General features: G+C 41.3%; 1 protein-coding gene across 2 annotated transcripts in view; it reads right to left on the bottom strand.

The window, feature by feature from the left end:
* Window positions 1–23,211, bottom strand: part of LOC120946919 (alpha-2-macroglobulin-like) — a 93,866-nt gene that overhangs the window by 5,125 nt on the left and 65,530 nt on the right. For both annotated transcript variants that reach the window (XM_040361743.1, XM_040361742.1), the window contains exons 24-34: window positions 19,698–19,874; window positions 18,742–18,823; window positions 14,271–14,430; window positions 12,739–12,813; window positions 11,725–11,887; window positions 9,568–9,797; window positions 7,442–7,657; window positions 5,230–5,354; window positions 3,174–3,264; window positions 1,438–1,500; window positions 86–188 (exon numbers count right to left, since the gene is read on the bottom strand). In XM_040361743.1, the coding sequence (XP_040217677.1) occupies window positions 86–188; window positions 1,438–1,500; window positions 3,174–3,264; window positions 5,230–5,354; window positions 7,442–7,657; window positions 9,568–9,797; window positions 11,725–11,887; window positions 12,739–12,813; window positions 14,271–14,430; window positions 18,742–18,823; window positions 19,698–19,874 (1,485 nt within the window). The remainder of the gene's footprint in view (window positions 1–85; window positions 189–1,437; window positions 1,501–3,173; window positions 3,265–5,229; window positions 5,355–7,441; window positions 7,658–9,567; window positions 9,798–11,724; window positions 11,888–12,738; window positions 12,814–14,270; window positions 14,431–18,741; window positions 18,824–19,697; window positions 19,875–23,211) is intronic.

The raw sequence follows: 23,211 nt of genomic DNA, 5'->3' as shown, positions 1-23,211 counted from the left end.
AAGTGGTTAAAAAAAATAAAACGGGCAAAAATTACACTGAAATTGGGATAAAAATGCAGATTTAAAAACAGAATGCATAGATCACCTTTCTCGTAGTAGTCGTAGACCCGAACTGTTCTTGGCTGGAAGTTCTCCACTCTGGGTCTCATTTCTTGTGTCACATTAAAGGAGACACCTTCACTGGTCATCTGCAAAAGGGAAACAAAATGAATCAGCTTAAACATCAAAGTAAAGGTGTTTTTCTTTTTTGCCCTGCACCAATTTGTAAGATTGATCACAGAGTATTATGCAGAAGGGCTCTACTCTAGTTAGGCTGCCCAGCTAAATTTAGTTTTTGGCTTTGTTGCAGTCATTGGAGAAGTGGTGGATTGTCTGATCAGGGTTTCCTATCTGGGGTGCTTGATTTCTCTCACCTGCTTCTGGAAGAAGTTTTCAGAATATAGGACAGGGAGAGTCAAATAACCAGCATGAATTTTATGCTCCAGCCAATCCCAGGATGGCATACAGAAGGTGGCTGGGGAAGTGATAAATGTTTTGGAGGCCTTTCTAGAGTATTCTACCCTCTCCAGGGAGGATTCCAGTTCTCCTGGGGCTGCTGCTTCTGTGAGATACCCACTAAGACAATTGCAGTCTGGACCTCAGGAGCTGGGCCGAGGGCCTGTAGGTGATTGCTAATGGTTTTTGCTGGAGGGCACTGTTCAGTAGTCAAGGTCTGGAGAAGGATCCATTGCCTCCATCAGTGAGGATCAACATGTGGATGCTGGGTGTCAAGCAGCTCCTGGGACATCAGGAGTAAGACCCGATTTGGGAATGCAACGTGTGCCTGCTTCTATAAGGATATTCTGTTAAGGCGGCGTTTGTTCTCTTATTGATTAACAGGAGAGGAGTTTAGGGTCACAGTATACTCCAAAATTATGATAAAGGTATTCTATTCAGCAATTGGTGTCCCTTGTGTTAGGATTTGGTGGTGTTGGCATTATGCTTCTTTCTGTCCCAATGTAAATGGTCTACACTGGCAATGCTCTTTAGTGAATATACACATACTTGGTCTTTAAAACAATGTTCAACCACCGGATAACATATCCTACTCACATGTTCCTCTGAAGAAAACATATGAATGTTCAATATGCATTGAGCCTGCGCGTGGAACATTCTGGAACAGGTGTACTTTTTGTTGTAGCGCATGGATATGGTGCTACATGAATATTTGTATATCAAAATATGAATTTTTAAATATATGCATTTGTGTGGTACCACTAGTACCTTATGCGCCCTGTAAAGTCCTTTAGCTACAAAAACTGGGTTTTGTCTAGGACTTAGATGGAGTCAATATTGTCAGTGTGCGCGAGACTGGCAGTCTCTGTACTAGCAAGGGAGACCAAAGAATAGTCTCAGTGGCTCCTCTACATTCAGAATTCACTTCAGGGGATGACTTACATCATTTAAATACACAATGAGATGGTTTTTCATCTGTTCAACTTTGGGAAACATAGATTTCAGCTGCAAATTAAAAATAAAAAACAAAAAGTATAAGTAAACAAGGTGACACATGGAACATGATACAAGTCTGGCACCGAGTATATCAGATGAGAGACCCCTAAAGTTCACCATATAAATGTGATTGGCTCTACATACAACTATGTCATACGAGATCTACCTACAACTTCATTGTTCAAGAGCCTAGTTTTTAGAGGCAAACATCCATATCACATAGTTGGAAAAAAAAAATCCTGACAATTATGCCAAAGGATGTGGGTACCTGATTATATTGGCTTAACTTTACTTTCTCACATTTTAACCACATTAACTTGGGGTCCCCACTCCTTCAATCTTTGTGGTTATACAGTAAAACCTTGGTTTGTGAGCATAAGTTGTTCCAGAAACATGCTTGTAATCCAAAGCACTTGTATATCAAAAGCATTTTTTTTTACAGGGTATAAAAACAGAAGAGAGGCACCTCTATGTGTAGCAATAAGTTGCTAAATGTTGTACCTCCATTAAATGTAATCATATTGCTACACTTGGAGGCTCAGCTTTTTTTTATACTCCGTTGTGACTTGACACTACTCTTATATCAAGACATCGCTTGTATATCAAGGCAAAATTTATTAAAACATTTTGCTTGTCTTGCAAATCGCTCTCAAACCAAGGTTTTACTGTAATATCTTCTGAAGAGGCATTCCACAAGATTTTGGCTGTCTGGGGGAATTTGTGCTTAGTGCTCAAGAACATTTGTGAGGTCAGGTACTGATGTTGCAGTTAGGGCTCTGTGCAGAATACTCAAGTTACAAAGACAACAAAAATGGGGAAGGCGCAAACACCTAGCGCACCACCCAAAAATGTTTTTATTCTAAGACAATATAACCAATAGAATGCATACTTTCAAAAGTGCAGTGTTTAACATGTTAGCTGGAAGATGCCATGTGGTGCAAGGTTCAAATGCTCCAACAACCTCCCATATACTAGCAAGCCAACGCTTTTCAGCTCTGACTCCTCTGAGCAAGGAGGTGCGACGCCAAAACGCATCAGTTTGCTAGTATACTGGTGTTGTTGGAGCATTTGAACCTTGCACCACATGGCATCTTCCAGCTTGCATGTTTAATGCCGCCCCCATTTTTTGCCTTTGTAGTTTCACATTTGATTCCCCTCCCCCCCATTAGAAGTGGGCTGCATTCCCCAAGCATTGAGAAGTGTATGGACGTGTCGCCTGTGTAGCCATTTCTCTGTGTGGAGAACCTTTAAGCGATGGGAGCGATTGTTTCTCTTACGGGGATACTCAAGTTGCGCAACAAAAAACTGGTCTAACAGGTCTTTATGGAGCTGGCTGTGTACAAAGTGGCGGCGTCATGCTTGAACAGAAAGGGGTCTCTCAAAATGTTGCAACAAAGCTGAAACCGTACTCGTCTCGATGGTCTGTAAGCTGTAGCACAATACCCTTCACACAATAAACATGGGCGTTTTACTTCTGGCTGTATGGTATGTTTAAAAGGCACATTTTTCATGACTAGTGTTATCCTTGAAGTCACTCCTGTGCATCTGCCACAATCTGTGTTGGAATTTGAGCATATTTTTTTTATGCTGCCCCCGTTAGCCTGCCCCTCTATTGCTCCCACAACAAATCCATTATGATGCTTGCCAGGTACAATCTGCCACATGGCTTTAAAGAAAGATACCTTCGAAAGAGAATTATCTTCCACTATATATCCCGATAAGAGCGGGACGTCGATCAAAGCCATGTTTGACGTATTCTGAATACCACGATAGCTTAAAAAAGAAAAAAGTAAAAGCAATAAGCACAAGTAACAACAAAAAAACAAATATAAAACAGTACAGCTGTATTGGAGCCTTGTGTAGAGCCAGTTTTCACAAAGCAGTTGCAGAGCTGTCAGCAAACCTTTTGCTCCGGTTTGGGGATGTTAAACAAAGATTTGAATGAAAGTGGCGACTGTTGCAACACATTTATACAGCTGTATGTCCAAAAACAGCAAAGTGGTGGATGGCACTGGATAAATTACCATCGGGCAGTTGCTGTACCCATTAATGCCAGTGAAGTGAGCAGTCCTCAAACAGGGAGGAAAGATGAATGAATTCATGAGTACAAATAACCTGTACATTCCAGAACACTTTATTAATCCCAAAGTGAAATTGTTAACCCCTTACCTCCTTTTCACCTGTATGCGCGGTATCTCATGCACCATTACCAAGCGCCATGTTGTAACTCCCTTAATCACAGCATGTTGCTTGATTTTCAAAAACTATCACCTTGGTGATGTCTGCTTTTCATCAAGTGGGTTGTTTTGGGGGCGTTTGCATTGTCCTGGCACTTTTGACAGTAAAGAAAACCCACTTTTTCAAAAAATTTCATATGGTTATATTTTGCAACGATCCGGGGTGATTATGCTCTAGTGGTGTATGCGTTTTAAAGGAACACTGGTTAGCCCTGTATGTTTAAGGGCATTACAGCCCAATTTTATTTAAACAAAAAAGTCACAGAAAAAAAAAAAAAATCTTCCCTCTCAGGGGTTCCACCCATCATTGTATAACAGAAATTTCCGCCTCCTGGCTCACTCACTCCTTGTTAAAACTAACTCCTCGAGCTTACTTGCTCAGCTTCATGCTGCTTGGTCACAGGCCACATCTGCCTCCTGCAGCCTTAGACTCCCAAAGGCCACCTGCCTGTAGGCTGGAGCTGTTCCTAAGTGTGAGCCCTGAGCTCTCTTTCTGAGGCTCTAAATCGAGAAACCTATTCGAGCATCTCGCTCTAATCAGGCACTTCCAAAACACGCCGGACATCTGAATGGTGGGCGGCAACAATACATAGATTCATGCAATGCATGAATCTATGTATTGTTGGTTGATAAGAGCAGGAGAGAGGGGGCGGTGCTCCTGCGCCCACTATGGATGCACTGCCACTGAACTGCAACAACTTCCATTTTATTCTCCAAGGTCCTTGCTTTCAGAAAATATACTGGATTGGGTTGATGAGTTTAACTATTCTCCAGGCCTAAAATGTGCATTTTAACATGTTTGAAAAAAAAAAAAAAAGCTTTTGATAGACATGTGGACAAAGTTTGCGGACAAAGCTTGCTGGAAGTCTCTCAAATGCTTTGCAAAAGCTTGCAGTAAATACATTTTATGTACAAGCTGAAGCCTAAAAAAAAGTTATACCAGAACATGACTTACTCCCAGATCAATGGAGACAAATAGATATTTCTGAGGGAGTGATTAAAAGTGAATTGTGAAGGAGCGATCGATTTTGGTTTGCAGGCTATGCTTCGTTTGCTGTAACCTGCTGTTCTGCATTGGACTCAACAAGAACCTCTTTAATGCTGTGAGGAAAAAATAATGGAGGAAGAGCAAAAAAAAAAAAAGTGATCTGTGGTTTCCATCAAATGTTCACTGGTGGCTTTTCATTTGTGCTTTCATTCGTATTTTTATATGAGTTATAGGTAGTGTTATTCAGCAGAGATTTTTTATTTTATTTTAATGTAGGAAACCATTTTGGATTTGAGTTCCCTTGCTGGGTGGCAGGTCTAAGTGCTGAATAATTTGTTTTACTAATTTATGCCCTACTTAAGGCCCCAAAGAGTTATGGGGACTCGAGATCTGCACCCAGCACATGACAATATTCTCTTATTATCTATTTTACCTCTACAGATTACAGCATCTTTCAGTTATTGCAGAGCGTACATTAAAACAAAAGCCACTAAAGACAATTCTTTATCCTACCTGGCATTCACTTGACAGTCAACCAAGTACGCCACTCCATTCTGACAGTTTCCTGGGAATGTAGTCACAGACAGTGAAAAGGCAGAATTTCTCTGTCTCACGGGAACATTGAACTCAACTCCAGTCTGTAGGGAATAGACACAAACAACAAATGTTAGGTTGTCCGATTATTGCTCCCTTGAATGCATATGACAAATACAAAAGGAATCCATTCACTATGGAACAAAGGAAAGGAGGTTTAAAAAGCAGATTAGGTAGGCACCTGTAGATGTTGTACAGAGAAAAAGGATCGCTGCTGCTTCCGACCAACCCTGGTGAATAAATGATCAGGAGCAGCCTCAGCCTACATATTTCTACCAAACCAACCACACACCTTGATGCCGGATAGGATTTGGTGGAGACATGTAGGCCAAGTCCACTCCTTATCTGGCCTTTACATTTACTAGCCCTCTTGATTGGCATCAGGACAAACCGGCACCCAATGCTCTGGAACACACGGATGTGCTTTTCACCTCTTTGAGCGGCACCAAAAGCAATATAACAGGTTGTAGATGTACAGTTTTGTTGTGGGAGAAAAATGTGCCGAGTTTTTGGAGGAGGTCCAAGATTTTCTGTTCGATCTGCATTTCCATCCTTCTCCATGGTAATAAGCAACAGCTACTGACTAAAAGAAAACTGGACTGTGGAGCTAAACTATTGACTGGATGAGCAGTAGAGAGTCTCAGTGTAGGTTTAGAATCTCAATGTGCCTTTCAAGTCACATTGGAAACCTTTCTGGAGTGCCTGAAGGACATGTACCAGTATGTCCAATTGCAAGGGAGTACAGGAGCACATCAGCTGAGAGGCACAATCTAAATTGCGAGTTTTGTGGGGAAATTTGTGGTCACTGCCAACGGAAGCATTTCTGCCAGCTATCCCTCAATTTTCATGAGCAAAAAGATTTCTGGTCAGCTGAATGTCCAGCAAAAATCACCTTTATTTCAGCAAGTCCATAAAAACATATCCCGAAAAAAAAACAAATAGAGGGGAACAGCATTACTATCTAACGTGTTTCACGCTCCCTTAGCGCTTGAGCTATGACCAAGTGCTAAGGGAGCGAGAAACGTGTCAGCTGCTGATTCTGTTCCCCTTTTGTTTTTTTTTGTTTTTTAAATAAAAACGCGATTTTATTGGACGTTCGGCCAACCAGAATTCCCCCCCCCCCCCCATTGGGCCAGCACCTGGTCTGTGCATTAGTGGAGGTGGAGATAGGAGGCTGGCCTAGAGCGGTGTTCACACACATCTGTCCCTCAAATTGTATTTATTTGAGAATAGAGGAGTTTGAGGTGGTTTGTTGGGAGTGAAGCAGGTGTTTTCCTAGTATAGTCACTGGTGAACACTGAACAGCAGTCCTCCAGTCAATTTAAGATTTCAGTATAGCCAGCATCCACTCACCAGCCAACTACAAAACTAGGGAAGGCATGGAAGGGCATCCGGGCAGAAGCTGAAATGTACAGTACCAAGTATAGTTTTGTTTATGTAGGGAGTGGAGGTTGTATTATGCAGTAAATATGGAATCAAAAGTTAAAAGGCAAATGTATGTCCTGTGCACATCATTCTCCATAGGTACCATCCTGAATACATATTGTATCTAAATTTCCACTCCAACCACCAAACCAAAGTGGTAGGGCAAGGAGAGGCTTGGACTTTAAATGTACCTTATAGAGAATAGACAGCCTAAAAATATAACCACAAAATGTTATTACAAAAGTTAAAGGGTATCCAAAACATAATGCAACCATCAACTCATCATGGACTAGATCATTCCACATAATACAGTAATTTGGATATGGCCATCATCTCTAGAAGGTACATTTAAATTCCCGTTTTGTATGACTCTCCCCACCCTCCCTCTTTGGTTTGGTGGTTTAAGTGAAAATTGGACACTATAGAGTTGATTTATTAAAACTGGAGAGTACAAAATCTGGTGCAACTGTGCATAGGAACCAAATCAGATTTATTATCAGAATTTATTTAACAAGATGACATTAGAAGCTGATTGACTACCATGCATAGCTGCACCAGATTTTGCACTCTCTCGTTTTAGTAAATTTACCCCTATGTGCAGTTATGGTGTAATAAGTCAAGGCCTTTTCCATCCAAGTTTAGCTCCATGTTGATTATTCACCAAGTTATCAGTCAATTCTAAAGGTGAGCAGCAATAGAACGTTACCTGCAGCAGCACACAGCCATTCCCAGAAACCACCATGCTATAATTTCCAGGAACCCGATTAAGAATCTCAGACTGAAGGAGGATTCTGCTGGATTTGGAAACATTGAATTCTCTGATGACTCGATCTCCATATTTCAGCTGAACAGTGTTTCTGGCATTGTTCTGGTACACCAGAGCTCCATAACTACACAGGGCATCCAACACTGCCATGGTGTCCTGAGGGGAAACAAGCAAGTCAGTATATCCAAAACACTTTTTAGTTCTGATGTGTAGAAACAAACAAATCAGCACTTGTGGAAAAAGGAGGAAGCAGGCAAAGACACACGACTTATAAAAAATACAGCCAAAAGTTTTGCAGTGCAAAAAATTAATAACAGGTTGCATTAAATAATATTTTTCAACATTAAACCTCATTTCCCATGTAGGTGCCCAACCCATTAATGTATTGAGGTCTTCCTGTAAGGTTTCCACAGCCTGTTGTGAAGTTATTGCCCTGCTTAGCTTTGTATCGTAAGCAAACACTGAGATTGAGCCATTTATCCCATCCTCTATATCATTTATAAATAAAACAGAATTGGTCCCAGGACAGCTCTTTGGGGGACCCCACTTACCACCCAGCCCATTCTGAGTGATTGCCATTTATCACCACACTTGGACAGAGCCCTGTAACTAGCTTTCTATCAAGGAACATACGCTATGGTGGACACTGGCAGACCTCAGTTTGTAAAAGAAACGTTTATGGGGAACTGTATGGAATGCCTTTACAAAATCCTGGTATACTACATCCACAGGCCTTCCCTTATCTAGATGGCAGCTATCTTACTCATAGAATGTTAATAGATTGGTCTGACAAAAACGATCCTTCATTAATCAACGTTGATTACTACAAATACCATTTTCATCAGCAAATTCTTGGATATAGTTCCCTTTATCCCCTCTAATAATTTACAAACTATTGATGTTACATATGTTTTATTATGGACTAAAATTTACATTGATAAAGACCCATTTTAAATACAGCGCCTATTTGTTTGGTTGTATTTGATTATTGGTGTCTCCAATAGAGCAATAATTCTAGCACCAGAGCTCCTGTGTACTTCAAAACTGATGACCTGTAGGGACATTTAAAGTGTTGCATATGGAAAATAGAGGTTACAGAAGTTGGTCACCATTTTAAGGCTTGACATGTTGGGTATATATTTACATGGCACAACGTCAGCTTTTATACTACTACCAAAAAATTGGGCAATTTATTGTGCCCTAAATGTTAAATTTGTTGTGTATTTTTTCTTTGGCAAAAAAAGGTTTGCCTGTAATGATACTGTACAGGCATACGTAGTCAGTGGAGATTAAATAGAATACGCAGTGTGAAATGTATATAGCAAGCATCAGAAATACAGCCAAATGAGGTTCAGTTAAAGACATACAAGGAGGATCATAAAATGAGTGCGTTTCTTTTACTGAAATTTTGCTACTACAGATGGGGGTTTTATTTAGGTAATTTGGCAAACAAATGGAAACCATGCAGTGCTGTGAGAGGTTTGTGGCAAACTGACCTTCTCATATGTGCTTTTGTTTCTAGTAATAAAAAAGAACTACATAGGGACCACCAGGTCGATTTTAATCCTTTATGACCAGACGTGACTGTGACTGTAGATTGTTGTCAACTGGTAAAAAAGCCAACCATTTATTGACTGCAAACACAAGCAACATTAAAAAACGGCCAGACAAGAGAAGTGAATGGCTGCAATTTGTTTAGCAATTGATTGCAGTAATCCAGATCATGTAGCAGGCAGCATTTCATTCTGATGCAGAATTTTCCCTTTAGCATGGTTTTCAAAGGGACTTCCATAAAGCTGAGATAAGCATAGGTTTTATTTGATAACAAAGCATTGGTACTCCGTCTTGTGTATTGGAGTAGAATGGCATGTGGAATTTACGTGCTTGTAAATGTATTGCAAACTGAACCACAACATTTTACGCAGCTCTCTGTTCCAGTCTGAAAGCATACTGGTGGCCATAAAGATTTGTTTGCCAACTCTTTAAAACTCTACAAAACACAGTCTGGTCCATAGCTAAATGGAGTGTGAAAAATTCTGGAGCATTACCAAGAACAGAAAGCTTACCGATGTGGTCCTGTAAGAGCCATGTATATTCTGCTGTCGAACAAGCCAGTTGCTAATCTTGGCCATTTCATTCAGGTCATTTGGAGATACTGTAGAGCTATTCTCCCCATAAGCCATAGCCTTAAGGACAGTGGCTGTTAGCTCCAACTCTGCTGAGGGGGCAGAACGAGAAAACAGGTAGGGAGTCTGCTGTTCTGGACGCTTTTTACGTTGCCAGTAAAGACTGTTACCTGGGGAGAAGCAGAACAAATAGTCATTTACCAAAAAAAAATCAAGAAAATGCAGTCTAAACAAGAACCTATTGTTTTTAATATAAGATTTAGGCTGTAAATGCAGAGGTGGGTGTGAAGATATGAGTTCTTTCAACCAGCATAGGCATCCATTATCTGCAGAGCCCCATCCATCTAAGGAATAGGGGTTTCAGAGAAAGCAGATAACAGACCATGTCCACATAGTGAGATCACAGGCCCTGCAGGACCTCTAATAGAATGGTGGTCAACAGAACAAAGGTCAGCATATAGCCACCATTGGCACAGACAATGGATGGGTGCTGGTTTGAAGATTGTAGATCGTATTAGTCATGCAAGACAAAAGGACAACCAGCAAAAACGTTCAAGATCTGAAGAGCAGGGTAGAGGATGGATGATAATTCTGGAGTCACTCTATCCAATTGGTTAATAGGAGTTGAAACTGACTTAAAAGCATGTACAGCTTTCTTTGCAAGATTATGAAGATATCCAATCTTCACACTAGTAGGAGCCTAAGATCTCCAAATATAACTTTCTGCTAATGGGTAACCAGGCTCATTTACCCAAGATGCACAAGTTACTCTTCCCCACCCCCTTGGTTTGAGTCGCTTTTCAGGCATTTTAGAGCTAAAAATAGCACCTGTAAAGTACCTTCAGGCCACCCCAGTGTGAAAGCCTGAGTGTGCTTGCAGGACAAAAAAAAAAAAAAAGGAGCAGCATCTTTGGGGCAATGCGGGAGTGCTTCTAAAATGCCCTGCCCATTGCATTGCGCAGTCTTCAGTGTGAAAGTGGCCTCACTTTTCTCCTACCCCACCTATTACTATGTCAATACATTTGAATAAAAACTCTCATTGCATAACTTTAAGTCAGGCATTTAACACGAATTGCACACTGGCAAGATTTACATTAAAGTTGATCACGTTTAAAAAAATAATAATTGTGTAGCGCTCAAATATATGTGAATATGAGCCTTTTTAAAAACAAAACCTTATGTGAAATGATCAGAATATTCAAAATCAGATAGATCATATTAGTCCATCTTGAGTAGACGGTATAAAATATATTGGTACAAAAGGAAGTCTATAAATGGTGAATCAAGAGCGATTGCCAACCAACACATTTCGTCCCACCGGACATCATCTCACACCACAGATGATGTCCGGTGGGACAAAACGTGTTGGGTGACGTTTGTGGCAATCGCTCTATACCTTTGAGGAGGCAAGCTTGTTTCCCCCCCCCCCCCCCCGATTCCTTGAAAGTGTAAACCCCTTTTTAATAAAAAGACCATACAGAGTTACACTATGTGGATTTATCTTCCATGGCCAATGCCATGGAATAACCTCACTTTTGAGATATACTTGTCGTTCACCTCGGAGTCTATCCTTTGATGCAAGTTTACCTGTTCCAAATTTGAAGTCCATACTCCAATCATTGCCTTTGGTATGGATGATTTCATTGAGGACATTTCCTCAACAATGCCTGCTTGACCCAAGTTTTATACAGTACGTGTGTCTATCTTGTCTGGCAAGTGTGCCAACCTTACTTTTCCCCCCTCATTTGCATCACACAAGCAAATATATTTCAAAATTCACTGTATTTGATTCACCATTTATGGACTTCCTTTTGCACCAATATATTTTATACGGTCTACTCAAGATGGACTACCATGATATTTCCGTTTTATCTATTCTGATCATTTCACATAAGGTTTTGTTGTTTGTAACATAAGTTCACATTCACCGATTTGAGTGTGACACTCTTTGTTTTGCACTTTGTGTCCAGGGAAGTGTTGGCGGCTCCCCCAGTTTTTTCTTTGCGCACATTTCTCTTATATACTATCCACTTTAATTTTAGGACATATGTACAGTGTGTGTATGTTTAACAATAAATGATTTGTTGGCTTTCATACCTTCATTAATGGCCAACGTTTTCAACTTTGCACGCATAGCATTGGCGCGGTTCACATTCCCGGACACCCGGAAGGCATTGTAGAGCATAGCATAGTTAAACACTGACTGATCCTTTTGAGAAGCGGCATCCAGGTAGGAGAGAGCTAGACGTAACAGTGAAGGCTGGAAAGAGCTCATTATGTGTACAAAATAAACATATATTGCATTTGCTCCATTTTAATTACAGAAGTCATTCTATCCTTTTAGATTCAACATCTTTTTGGCATGTCAATGGGAGGTACAAGAACAAAAAGGCATTAACCCACAGTAGCCAATGAGAGTTCATCCTTCACTTATCCAACTGGTAGCCATTATTTGCTCATGGCCTTATAGTTCACCTTGTTAAGCTGGCCATGCACTTTGGTTTTGTATTGCAGAGTAATTGAAGCACAGGATGCCACACGTGTGCCTTTTTTACAATCCAATTTACTTGCAATGCATTGAAATGTGTAGTTCTTGGTAACATTTGTTTGCATTGCTTAGAACCAGTAACATAAATTATGGCATTCTATTACATGCTACAATCCCATAATCAATTACTACATGTTTTACCAACCTACATTCATACATCCCCCAAAGTCTACCTTTTTTTTTAATAGCATTAAAGCCTGGTTCACACCTATGCTTTTTTTTGTGCATTTTCAGTTTTGCAGAAACACTACAGTCCATTTAAGATGGTTTTCTATGATGTAGTTCACATCTGTGCATTGTATGGAAAAGGCAAGGAGTTTTCTGTTTTGTTTCATAGACTTCAATAGATCAAAAAATGTGTATTGGAAAACACAAAATGCACCCGGAATATGCAAACTGCAAGCTTCATAGTGTGAATCAGGCATAAAGAAATGGAAATTTTCATATGCAATTTGATTTTGTACATTAAACACAATACTGATACGACTGTATGTAGCTTGTGGAAGAATCATGGGTGGTTATTAAAACAATTAAGTACAGCTGATTGGGAAAAAAATACTTACAGTAGATGCATAAGTGGTCTGAGCCATGAAAATGACGACAGCACATGTAAACCCAACATCATCATCAGCACCTCCCTGCAAAAAAACAAAAGAAAACAAAACAGATATAAGCAGTTAAATCCTACGTGTAAATTGAAATCTTGAAACCACTTTGGACTACATTGATGAAACCCATGCCAAACAGTCTTCTTCCTGCACCTAGTTTTGGTTGGACTTTTGTATGCCAAAAAATAAATAACTTTCAAATAAGTGCAAGACTGGGCTTTTTTGGCCTGGTGGAGCGGGTGCCGATGTGTGAAAAGGACCCCACCATGATCCTAGACAGCAGCGCCAAGCAAATGCCAGTTACATTTTTATTGAAGGTCTTTAAGGGAATGGTGCAATACAGGATTTTGCACACACCCACTTCTAGATTTTCTTTAAGCATGTGTAAAATCAACTTTCAGTTTTGGATAGAGTGGAAAGTAGTATTTTAGTTTTAAACCCCCCTTAAAAACCCCTCTATTTGTCCTGTTGGCCACTGTATCCTGACAGGTCACAGTAATGGGAGGTGAGGGGAAATATTTAAATGGGTAAACCTATTTCGATTGCATTCTTATGCCCCATACACACTCTCGGAAATGCCAACAGCAAAAGTCCAATGTGAGCTTTTGGAAATTCTGACCGTGTGTATGCTCCATCAGACGTTTGCTGTCGGAATTTCCGCCAACAAAAGATTGAGCTGTTCTCAAATTTTCCCGACAGAAAAAAATCCTATTGGAAAATCTGACGCGCAAAATTCCGACACATGCTCGGAAGCATTGAACTTCATTTTCTCGGCTCGTCATAGTGTTGTGCATCACCGCGTTCTTGACAGACGAAAGCTCAGAGAACTTGTGTGTATGCAAGCCAAGCTTGAGCGGAATTCAGTCAGAAAAACCATCCAAGGTTTTTCTGACGGAAAATCCAATCGTGTGTACGCAGCATTAGAGAAGATATCCCCTTGCTTTTGGAGATTTTTTTTCCCCTGCTGTTTTTTGGTACAGAAAAAGATCAGATTGCATACAATGACATCAGTTACACCTCCTCCGTTTATCCCATAGAGCTGAGTGCCATCTAGCTTAGCCACCTGTCTGCCACTAAAGCCTAGTACACAACATTAGTTATTTTTTGGTCAACCCAGCAAAAAAATAAATAAAAAAAGGAAGAAGGCTCCGGTGGATACCACTGTACTTACACAATCCGATGTTAGTACAGCGATCTCCCCCGCTAAGCTATAGTGTTCTGACAGGGGGAATGTCCCCTCGCCAGAACACTCCGGTCAATGCTCTCAACCATTAGATGAGAGGGCTGATCGGCCGCTGGTTTTTCAGCATCGTTTTCTGAATGGCCGGTAAAGGCTGCCATACATACGGGCAGAATGTTGGCTGTTTATTGAACAGCCAATGTCGCCCGACAATCAGGTCGCATGTATTATTAAGTATTCTGCACTAGGTTTCCCATTTGCCTCTGGCTGAAAAAAAATAAAAAATAAATAAATACAGTGCCCTTACCTTCAGTCCACTGTTAAACAAGGTCCCCACTGGCTTGAACCCTCCAGTATTCAAGTCCTGCAAATTTTCCAAAAAGATAAGACCTTGCTTGAAGATGTTGTCATCAACAAAGGTATATGGTCTTATATCCCACAAGGTTTTCAAAGCCAACACAGTCAACCTACAAATCAAAAGATAAAGTCATGCTCTGGCCATTTTCAAACCTTCCGCTTTTAAACGACAGCCCCCCACCCCAATTTTTTATTTTCTTCCCCATTTTATTGCATCTCCCCTCCCTTCATTTTTCTCCCACCACCCCTTTTTTTAAATAGATTTTTTTTTAAACTACCTTCCTTAAGCAAACAATAAAGTCTTGTCACTGGGGTCTTCATGGATGGGGTCTATAGGATCCTACTACTGCAGTGGTAGGCAGGTAGGAGGAGTTTTTGCATAAGAGAAGTGGTCACTTTGTCTAAAAACAGCCAGACTCACAGCACCTTTAAATATCAGCAATAAATTAAACTTTAAGCAAGGCAGGTTCTCTTTTTAGATAGATAGACAGACAGATATCAGCTCTACATTGGTGCTTTGTGAGCTACAGGCATCCAGGGTACTTGATGCAGCCTCAGATGCACCCAAATGAGAGCATTACCCAGGTTCATTTAAATATTTTTTATTATATTTTGCTCCTATTTTGTGAAGGCAAGAAGTGGACCCTGGATTTGAACATGCTTAGAGTGAGATTAGATCATCCCTCCTGTACTAAATAAGTCTCCATGTGTATAGTTGCTATACAGGAGGTAAGTTATAGATCCGTTTCAGCCTTAGTGCTGATGTAAGGAGGTTTCAAGTAGGAAACAGGTTTTTTTTTTTTTTTATCTACTACTCTCCATTACTGTACCTGAGAAGCCTGTGGGGTTCTCGTTTGACCTCTAGGGATCTCCCTTTCACCTTTAGAATAGAAGGTTACTGTATGGAGTGTATCAAAGTGCACTAGGAAAATCCATCTGAGCACTAATGTGTCCTCTAAAGGGGTTTAGTGGCCATCTAAAGGAAGCCAGTGCCTATTATTGGCAATGGAATCCCTTGAGATTTGAGCAGCTTTTTTTGTTGGGGCCATAAGTATATATGAAATGTGATTGGAGTCCTGCATGGGAGAGAGAAGGGGCAATAGAATGTGCAACCTGTGGTTTAAAGCAATTCCTTGTACAACATGAAAGAGCTAGCGTAACACTGTTTACTACTCCACATGTACGCACCAGAGCACCCTTTATTTTATTTGGGAATAGCTTATTTTCTGTTGAACTGTTCTAGCTGCCATGATTTGAGACAGTTTGTACCAAATTTAAAAGTCAAGCAAGAGACACTTCTTGAATTATACCACCTTGTCTGTGTCATACATATATGTATGAAAGTGAGCCTCATTAGGCCAAATACAGCCTATATTTCAATTAGCCAGCTTGGGGCAATAGAGGTGGTGGGTGGTCAGGAGATGGAATGATGGCAGCTAGGAGACTAATTACCGTAGTTCTTTAGCTATGTGTCACAGGGTCTGGCCTAGGGACCCGTCTGGAACCATGATATAGCTAGGCCTTACACGCGTCTATAGTGATGCATGTGCTCCTGCCTTGCCTCATAGTGTAAAGGTGCCATGTGCCCTGTGTGTGAAATGAGCCGGTATTCGAGCGCGAGCTTTTCTCCTCTCCCTGGAATGCATAAATGAGGGAGCCAATTCCATGCATTTCAAACTAGTTTGAAGTTTATAACACAACCAATAGTGGTTGTTCCATCCCCATGTAAGGTCCTCTACACATGTCTTGGCCATGCATTTATATGTTTATTAACTCATAGCAACAAGACATTTTTTCTCTAGAAAACTCAAATAATGTGGCAGTTCAAGCCAAACCCCTCCAAAAAAAACATTTTTTCTAGTGTTGAATAGACTTAGGAAAAGGTAGAGCCAGTCAGGTTTTCCACATCCAGTCCCACACGGTCACCCAAAATCAGTATAGCAGGGTGTGCTGCCAACTGTTGCACCGTTTAAATTCAAACTAAATAGCCAACACTATGGAGTCTATGTGAAACACACACACACACACTAGACAAAAGTCATTGGAATTGGTTACCTCTAGGCATACCTGCCTTCAATTTATTGCAGCATATGTCCCAGGATGAGAGTTTTATTAGATTAGCATTGGGAACCATACTATACAGAGGGACCTTGACTAGGCGCAGTGTGGCTTCCACATAGGATTTGCAAATCTATAAAACCCAACTCCTCTGCTTTTAATACACACAGGGTTCATTTTTAAAATTTGCTTTACAAATGTCTGAAGCAGCTGCCCAGGCTTTGAATTCTCACCCTATTTTGCTTAAAGCATTTTCAGCTGGTCTTTTTCCAGATTTTAATTTTGGGCCATTTTGATTGGCCAGGCCGAAATGACATCAATACTGCATATGTGTGGTAGTTCATTCATCTCAGATGATGAAATTGCACACCTGAGTTGCACATTCACAGCTGTGATGTACAGTTTAGACAGGTAGATAAGGCATTTAATAGAGAATAGACACAGGGGATGATTTACTAAAACTGGAGAGTGCAAAATGTGGTGCAGTTCTGCATGGAACCCAATCAGCTTCTAGGTTTTATAGTCAAAGCTTAATTGAACAAGCTTAAAGGATTACCAAAGAGAATTTATTTTTTTAAACAAAAACATGTTATACTTTCCTCCACTGTGCAGCTCGTTTTGCACAGAGTGGCCCCGAACCTGGTCTTGTGGGGTCCCTCGGTGGCTGTCTCGGCTCCCCCCACAAGAACTTTCCTACTTTATGCAAGCTCTCTCGCATGGTGGAAAGTTCTTGCGGGTGTGCTCCCGTTATACTGCCGGTGGCTATAGCCGTTCACGGTATCACTCGGCCCCGCCCCCAGCATGCCGCATCATTGGATGTGATGGACAGCAGCGTGAGACCATGGCTGTGCTGCTTTCAATCAACCAATGAATTAGCCGAGAAGCTGACCGAGAAGCCTGCGCGTTCACGGCGCAGGACTTTTCAAGGGTCAGGTAAGTAAACGGGGGCTCGGGGAGGCCGCTAATGCCGAGATGTTTTTTCACCTTAATGCATGCATGCATGCACCTTTACAACCCCTTAAGTTAGACTGGCTACCATGCACTGCTGCACTAGATTTTGCACTCTCCAGGTTTTAGTAAATGAACCTCATTGCATGTCTCTTCTGCTTCAAAAAACTGTCTGTTAGCTTTTTCTTCAAAACCCACTTTAATATGTTGATTTCCTAGGATAGTTAATCCTACCTCAATTTGCAATCAGAAAAAAATGGCTTTACATTATTTTCACCTGGTAATCCTGCCAGTACCACTTTCGTTTCAGGGTGTCAACATGCACTTGTTCTATGCGTCAATGAAAGCAGGACAGGAGTATAGAAACCTCCCCCTTCCATAATAGAGGAACTCAAGGCCCTCAGCCAATTACTGATAACAGGAAGCAAGGGATTTCTGGCAGGATCAGCAGGTTTTTTTATGTACTCAAAGAGATAACAAAATGCATTACAAAGTCATGTTACTAGTTTGGGTTCACGAAAAAAAAAAAAAAAATTGCTTTAGATCTACCTTTAAGATCGCAGCAGCTTATTTTGCAGCAGATGAAAAGCCATTTTTAATTAAGCAAGTTTAGGCTAACATTATCTGCAGCTGGTCACTGTTCCCAATAACTGCCCCAAAACACATGCCATCAACCATTATCCTCAAGTCTGAGCGTGTCTGTAAAATCCTACAAGGACATACATTGTAGAGGAATATGGGGACTGAGCAGACATTGGCAGACCCAGAATAAATTGAATTTGTCAGCCACAGGTCACACCTGCTTGGGTTACTGAATCCACAAAAAAATTCCCAAAGCTGAAAAAAAAAAAAAAGCACAATACTTGGCTTGCAACATTGCTAGCACAAAACAATGTTAGTCAGGGGTCAAGTCCTGGGGAAAAAAGTGTGGGAACTCCCACCCAAGATCCACTCCCCCACCAAATGATACGCTCATATGCATAATTACTAAACCGCATGTTTTTTTGTTTTTTTTTTCGATCCACTGTACCTTAGTAATCCTTTATGTTACTGGCCGGATATGGATTCATCGGGTAGTGTGCGGGTATTCCGTTACTTCCTCAATGCCGCAATGTCTCCTGGGAGACATTGCTGCATCGAGGAAGTGACGGAATACCCGCACACTACCCGATGAATCCATATACAGGAAGCTGCCAGTAACATAAAGGATTACTAAGGTTCGCCTGCCCCTGACAGTGACTCGAGCTGGGTATCGCCGCTTAGTGAAGGATTGGCTCAGGCAGCTCGGCTGCTCTAGTCCTGCAAAGGGAACTGAGTTCCTGCTGAGAAAAAAGTGCAGGAACTCCGTTCCGACGCGTTCCCGCAGGACTTGAGCCCTGATGTTAGTGCTGCTGTCTATTATTTTTGAAGCTTACCATCCACTTGGCTTAGACCTCCCTGGGCTAAAGGCGCCGAAGCTTCCATCATAATTTCTGAAACGCACTTGTCTTACGTATCCTAGGAATAACCATTGTGGAGGTTAGAATTAAGGGCATCTGTCAATATTTAAATAACTACAGCATCTTGCAAATAAATAAAAAAAAAAAAAGTCTTGTAGTACAATCAAAGCTACGTCATGGTAGTGGGAAAGTGCCAAATTTACATTCAAAATTGAACTTCAATGGCTTATCATAGTGATATAGATCCATACACATTAAATATAGGGGCATACACTGGGGGTGTACATGGATTGATGACTCTGACTAAGCTGTTGCTTACAGCCAATGGGGCAGTCTCCCTAAAAATACAGTATCTGCTCCAAGTTGGTAATTTCGATCAGCTGGTAACTTCCCCTCATTTTCTGTGTAAGCAAAAAGTGATGAAAAATCTGTCCAATTGGGCCCCAAAAATAAATAAAAATGTAATTTGGCTTTAAAAGGGTTTTCAGATCTAGTTACACAAATCATTTTGATTTCAGTTATGTTTTTCCCTTAAAAATATGGAGTTTCCCATTTGTTAATGGTTTACATTGTTAGTTTAAAGAAATGTAATTAAACATTAATCCAAAAGCCAGGTTTAGTAGGTGGAGCCATGCAGATCATTACTTCATGCCCCAATGGTCAGCTGTGAAAGGCAGACATGAACGGATCCCGCCTATAATACAAAGCCAATGCAATCTGAAAAAGATACATTTTGGCTCCCACATGATATGGAAACCATGACCTTCATGAAATGGTGTGTCCTTTGGCCAACTTGTCCTGAAAATTATTTTTTGTCAGAACAGTTAAAACGAGTACAGAAAACTTGCAAAACAAAACACACACACAAATAGTTACAGCTTAATAGGAGTGCTTCTATAATGCTTGTGGGAAAAAGAAAAAAAAATAATTACCATTAGCCATATATTGCACTGCACGTTGTCGAATTTCCTCAGTAAGACGACCGGTTAAATTCAAAAACTCCATCGCACGCACTATTGGCATTAGTGTAGCAAGATTTTGCTCTCCGCATCCCCTGGGCTCAACAATTAAGTTTTCAGGATTTGTCAAAGCTCGGCCCAACATGTCCCCTGCAAACAAAGACCAAAATTAAAAAGGTACCTTACCAAATAGACTTAAAGGGTCACTAAAGGAAAAAAAAAATTGCTGAAATTACTGTTTACAGGGTATAGAGACATAATAGTTAACTGATTCATTTTAAAAATGATTAAAAATAGATAAAAACCAATCATATAATGTACCTACAGTTTAGTTTCGTTTTTGCATGCCGTTTCCTGGTTCTCTAATGTACAGAGACAAAGAGCCAATAGAGGGCAGTGAAGGTTTTGCAAAACGAAACTGGATTGGTGCTGAGGGGTTTTAGACACACCTCCTTGATTAGTGAGAAATCTCCCAGTACTGTGGTGATCAGGAAACAGACAACCAGGAAGTGTCCAGAACAGAGGAATTACAGCAACATCAAAGCAAAAACGAACAATGAGGACATGAAACCAGGACTGCAGTAAGGTAAAGGAAGCTATTTAGCTAAAAAAATGTTTTCCTTTAGTGACCCTTTAAGGCAAACCTGAGAGGAAAAAAATAAAACACACACACACACACACACACACACACACGAAATTCACAAAAGAAAAAAAAAAAACACACGTATCCAGTGTTTGTTTTCTGTCCTATCAAAGATACACACATGACAAATACACAAGAGATTCAGTTTGTGTTCATCATAGTACTTTGTACAATCCTAGAAACAGACCTCAAAGACTGCAGCTTTATGACTATAAATATATAAACAGAAAGGTCTGGTTGGGAGTGGTGCTGGATCTCAAGGTAGTCAAGGTCTGATCATGAGTAGCGTTGGATCTCAAGGTAGTCCAGGTCTGGTTGGGAGTGGTGCTGGATTTCAAGGTAGTCTGTTTAAAAAGGTCTAGAGAATACAAGGCCAATAAGCTACTTGTGGAAAACACTTAAGCTAGATTCATAGAGCTTGGCGCAGTTTTTGGCCAGCGTAGCGCATCCCATTTGCACTCTACGCCAACGTAACATAGTGAGGCAAGGCCAGTATTCACAAAGCACTTGCTCCTTAAATTATGTCGGCGTAGCGAAAATTGTCCGGCGTAAGCCCGCCTAATTCAAATTAGGTAGGGGGCGTGCTACATTTAAATTAGCCGTGACCCCATGTAAATTAATCGCCGTTCGTACGGCGCACACGCGCAGGCTCAGAATCATTTTGCAAATACTCCCTAAGAAACGTCGGCTCAATGCTTTCGACGTGAACGTAACCTACGCACACCCCCATTCACGTACCACTTACGTAAACAACGTAAAATTAGACGGCTGTTCCGACGTCCATACCTTAACATTGGCTGCGCCTCATATAGCAGGGATAACTTTACGCCGGACGTAAGCCTTACGGAAACGGCGTAGCGGGCGCAAGTACGTTCGTGAATCGGCGTATCTAGCTCATTTACATATTCTATCATAGATCTACGGAAGCGCCCCTAGCGGCCAGCGTAAATATGCACCCTAGATACGACGGCGTACTAACACTTACGTCGGTCGGATGAAGCAGGAATTCAGGAGTATCAAGTTCACTGAATAGCGCGCATAGATACGACGGCACATCTTTCAACTTACGCGGCGTATCAATAGATACGCCGACGTAAAGTCTTTGTGAATCTAGCTCTTGGTGTCTACTTGTTGAGGGAACTCCAGGAGGAAGTGCACCAAAAAGATTAACTGATGAATTGGTTGGGTTCAGTTCTTTTCAGTATAAGATTTCAATAGCGGTTAGCACACGTCACACCCTGGACTAACACAAATTCTCCTCACAGGGGCCACTTGGGACACTTTCTCAGGCCTTGAAGAGTGACTTTGCAACATGTTTTTTGGTGGAAACATTGGATCTGCAGGGATGTAGTATTTTTAATACACTCCTTTTGTATTGAATGTGGGAATGTGGGAATTCCATAGTCCACAGCAGGCTGTACTCCAACTATACCTCAACAGCAGTGTCCCTCTAAGCCCAGAGTGAGTGGTGATCTCATTGAGCTTGCTTCAACAGAATGTGCTTGAGATTCCGCATTAAGGCCCCGTACACACGAGAGGATCTATCCGCTGGAATTGATCTGCGGATCAGTTCCAGCGGATAGATCAGCTGGTGTGTACAACCCAGCGGATCTTTTTCAGCTGATTTTTTTCGGGCCGACCGATTTCCAGCAGATAAAAATTTCTTAGCATGCTAAGAAATCTATCCTCTGGAATCAGCTTCAGCGGATCGATCCGGTGGTCTGTACAGACTCACCAGATCGATCCGTCCGATTCCCTCCCTCGCATGCGTCGTAATGATTCGACGCATGCGTGGATATCCTTATATGACAGCGTCGCGCACGTCGTGAGCGTCATCATCGCGGCGACGGCGCGACACGTCATCGCGATGGGATTTCGGCGCGGATTTCGATCCGATGGTGAGTACACTCCATCGGATCAAAATCCGCGGAAATCCTCGAGAGGATTTATCCGCGGATACGGTCCGGCGGACCGTATCCGCGGATCAATCCTCTCGTGTGTACCCGGCATTAGAGTTTTGATAGCCTATCCAATCAGAGAGCCTCATATTTGGTCTGCGTTAGTTCCCTGCCTAAGCTGGCCATACACACTTCAATTTCTCCCATTTAGCTCATTGATTTCTCCATATATGCCAACAGTGCTTTTTTTCTCAGAAAATAGGTGCAGGAACTCAACCACGACCCCGTTCATATTTCAAAAACAGTAGAAAGGTCTAAAAGGGGCATTAAATACCAGGATTGCATTACATACAGAGTGCAGAGTTAAGGGGGTTACATACAGAGTGCAGAGCTGTTACTTGTAAACACAGAAACCAGACTTGTGTGTTAACAAGTGATTGCAGTGAGCAGGCACCTAAGGGTCTGAGCTAAAGGTGGTGGAACCGAGCTCCCCCTGAAAAAAATCCCTGTATGCCAAGCAGTGTATATAGAGTAGAATCAGCTGTTGGCAGTCAGATATTTCATTGTGATTGGATGCAGATGTCATTGATTGAAAATGTTCAAATCTGCTCCTTTGACAAAAGTTGATAAATCAAGTTTAGTCGACCTTAGGCGTTTACTGAGAGGGCATTCCACAGCTTAAATTTCAGCCACATTCAGCAGGATATATAGACCCAATTCAAACAGTATAAGAATAGCTAGTGCCCAACCGATTGAAGGGTGGGGGGGGGGGGGACTGCACTGCATATGTATTTTTGACAACTTTTCCTGCAAATAAAATGTCAGAACCCAAACTGATTTTAAGAGTTTAAAACCTGTCAAGTTTGAAGTCATTGTCTGTCTCATTGGGAAGACTTAACTTCATCTCCTGTCCGAACGATAACAGGAAAGAGGAAATCTATCAAAA

This window comes from Rana temporaria, chromosome 8, assembly GCF_905171775.1.
Source record: "Rana temporaria chromosome 8, aRanTem1.1, whole genome shotgun sequence".
NCBI lineage: Eukaryota > Metazoa > Chordata > Amphibia > Anura > Ranidae > Rana > Rana temporaria.
The sequence above is the reverse complement of the archived record's forward strand: the minus strand, read 5'-3'. Positions and strand labels throughout refer to the sequence as shown.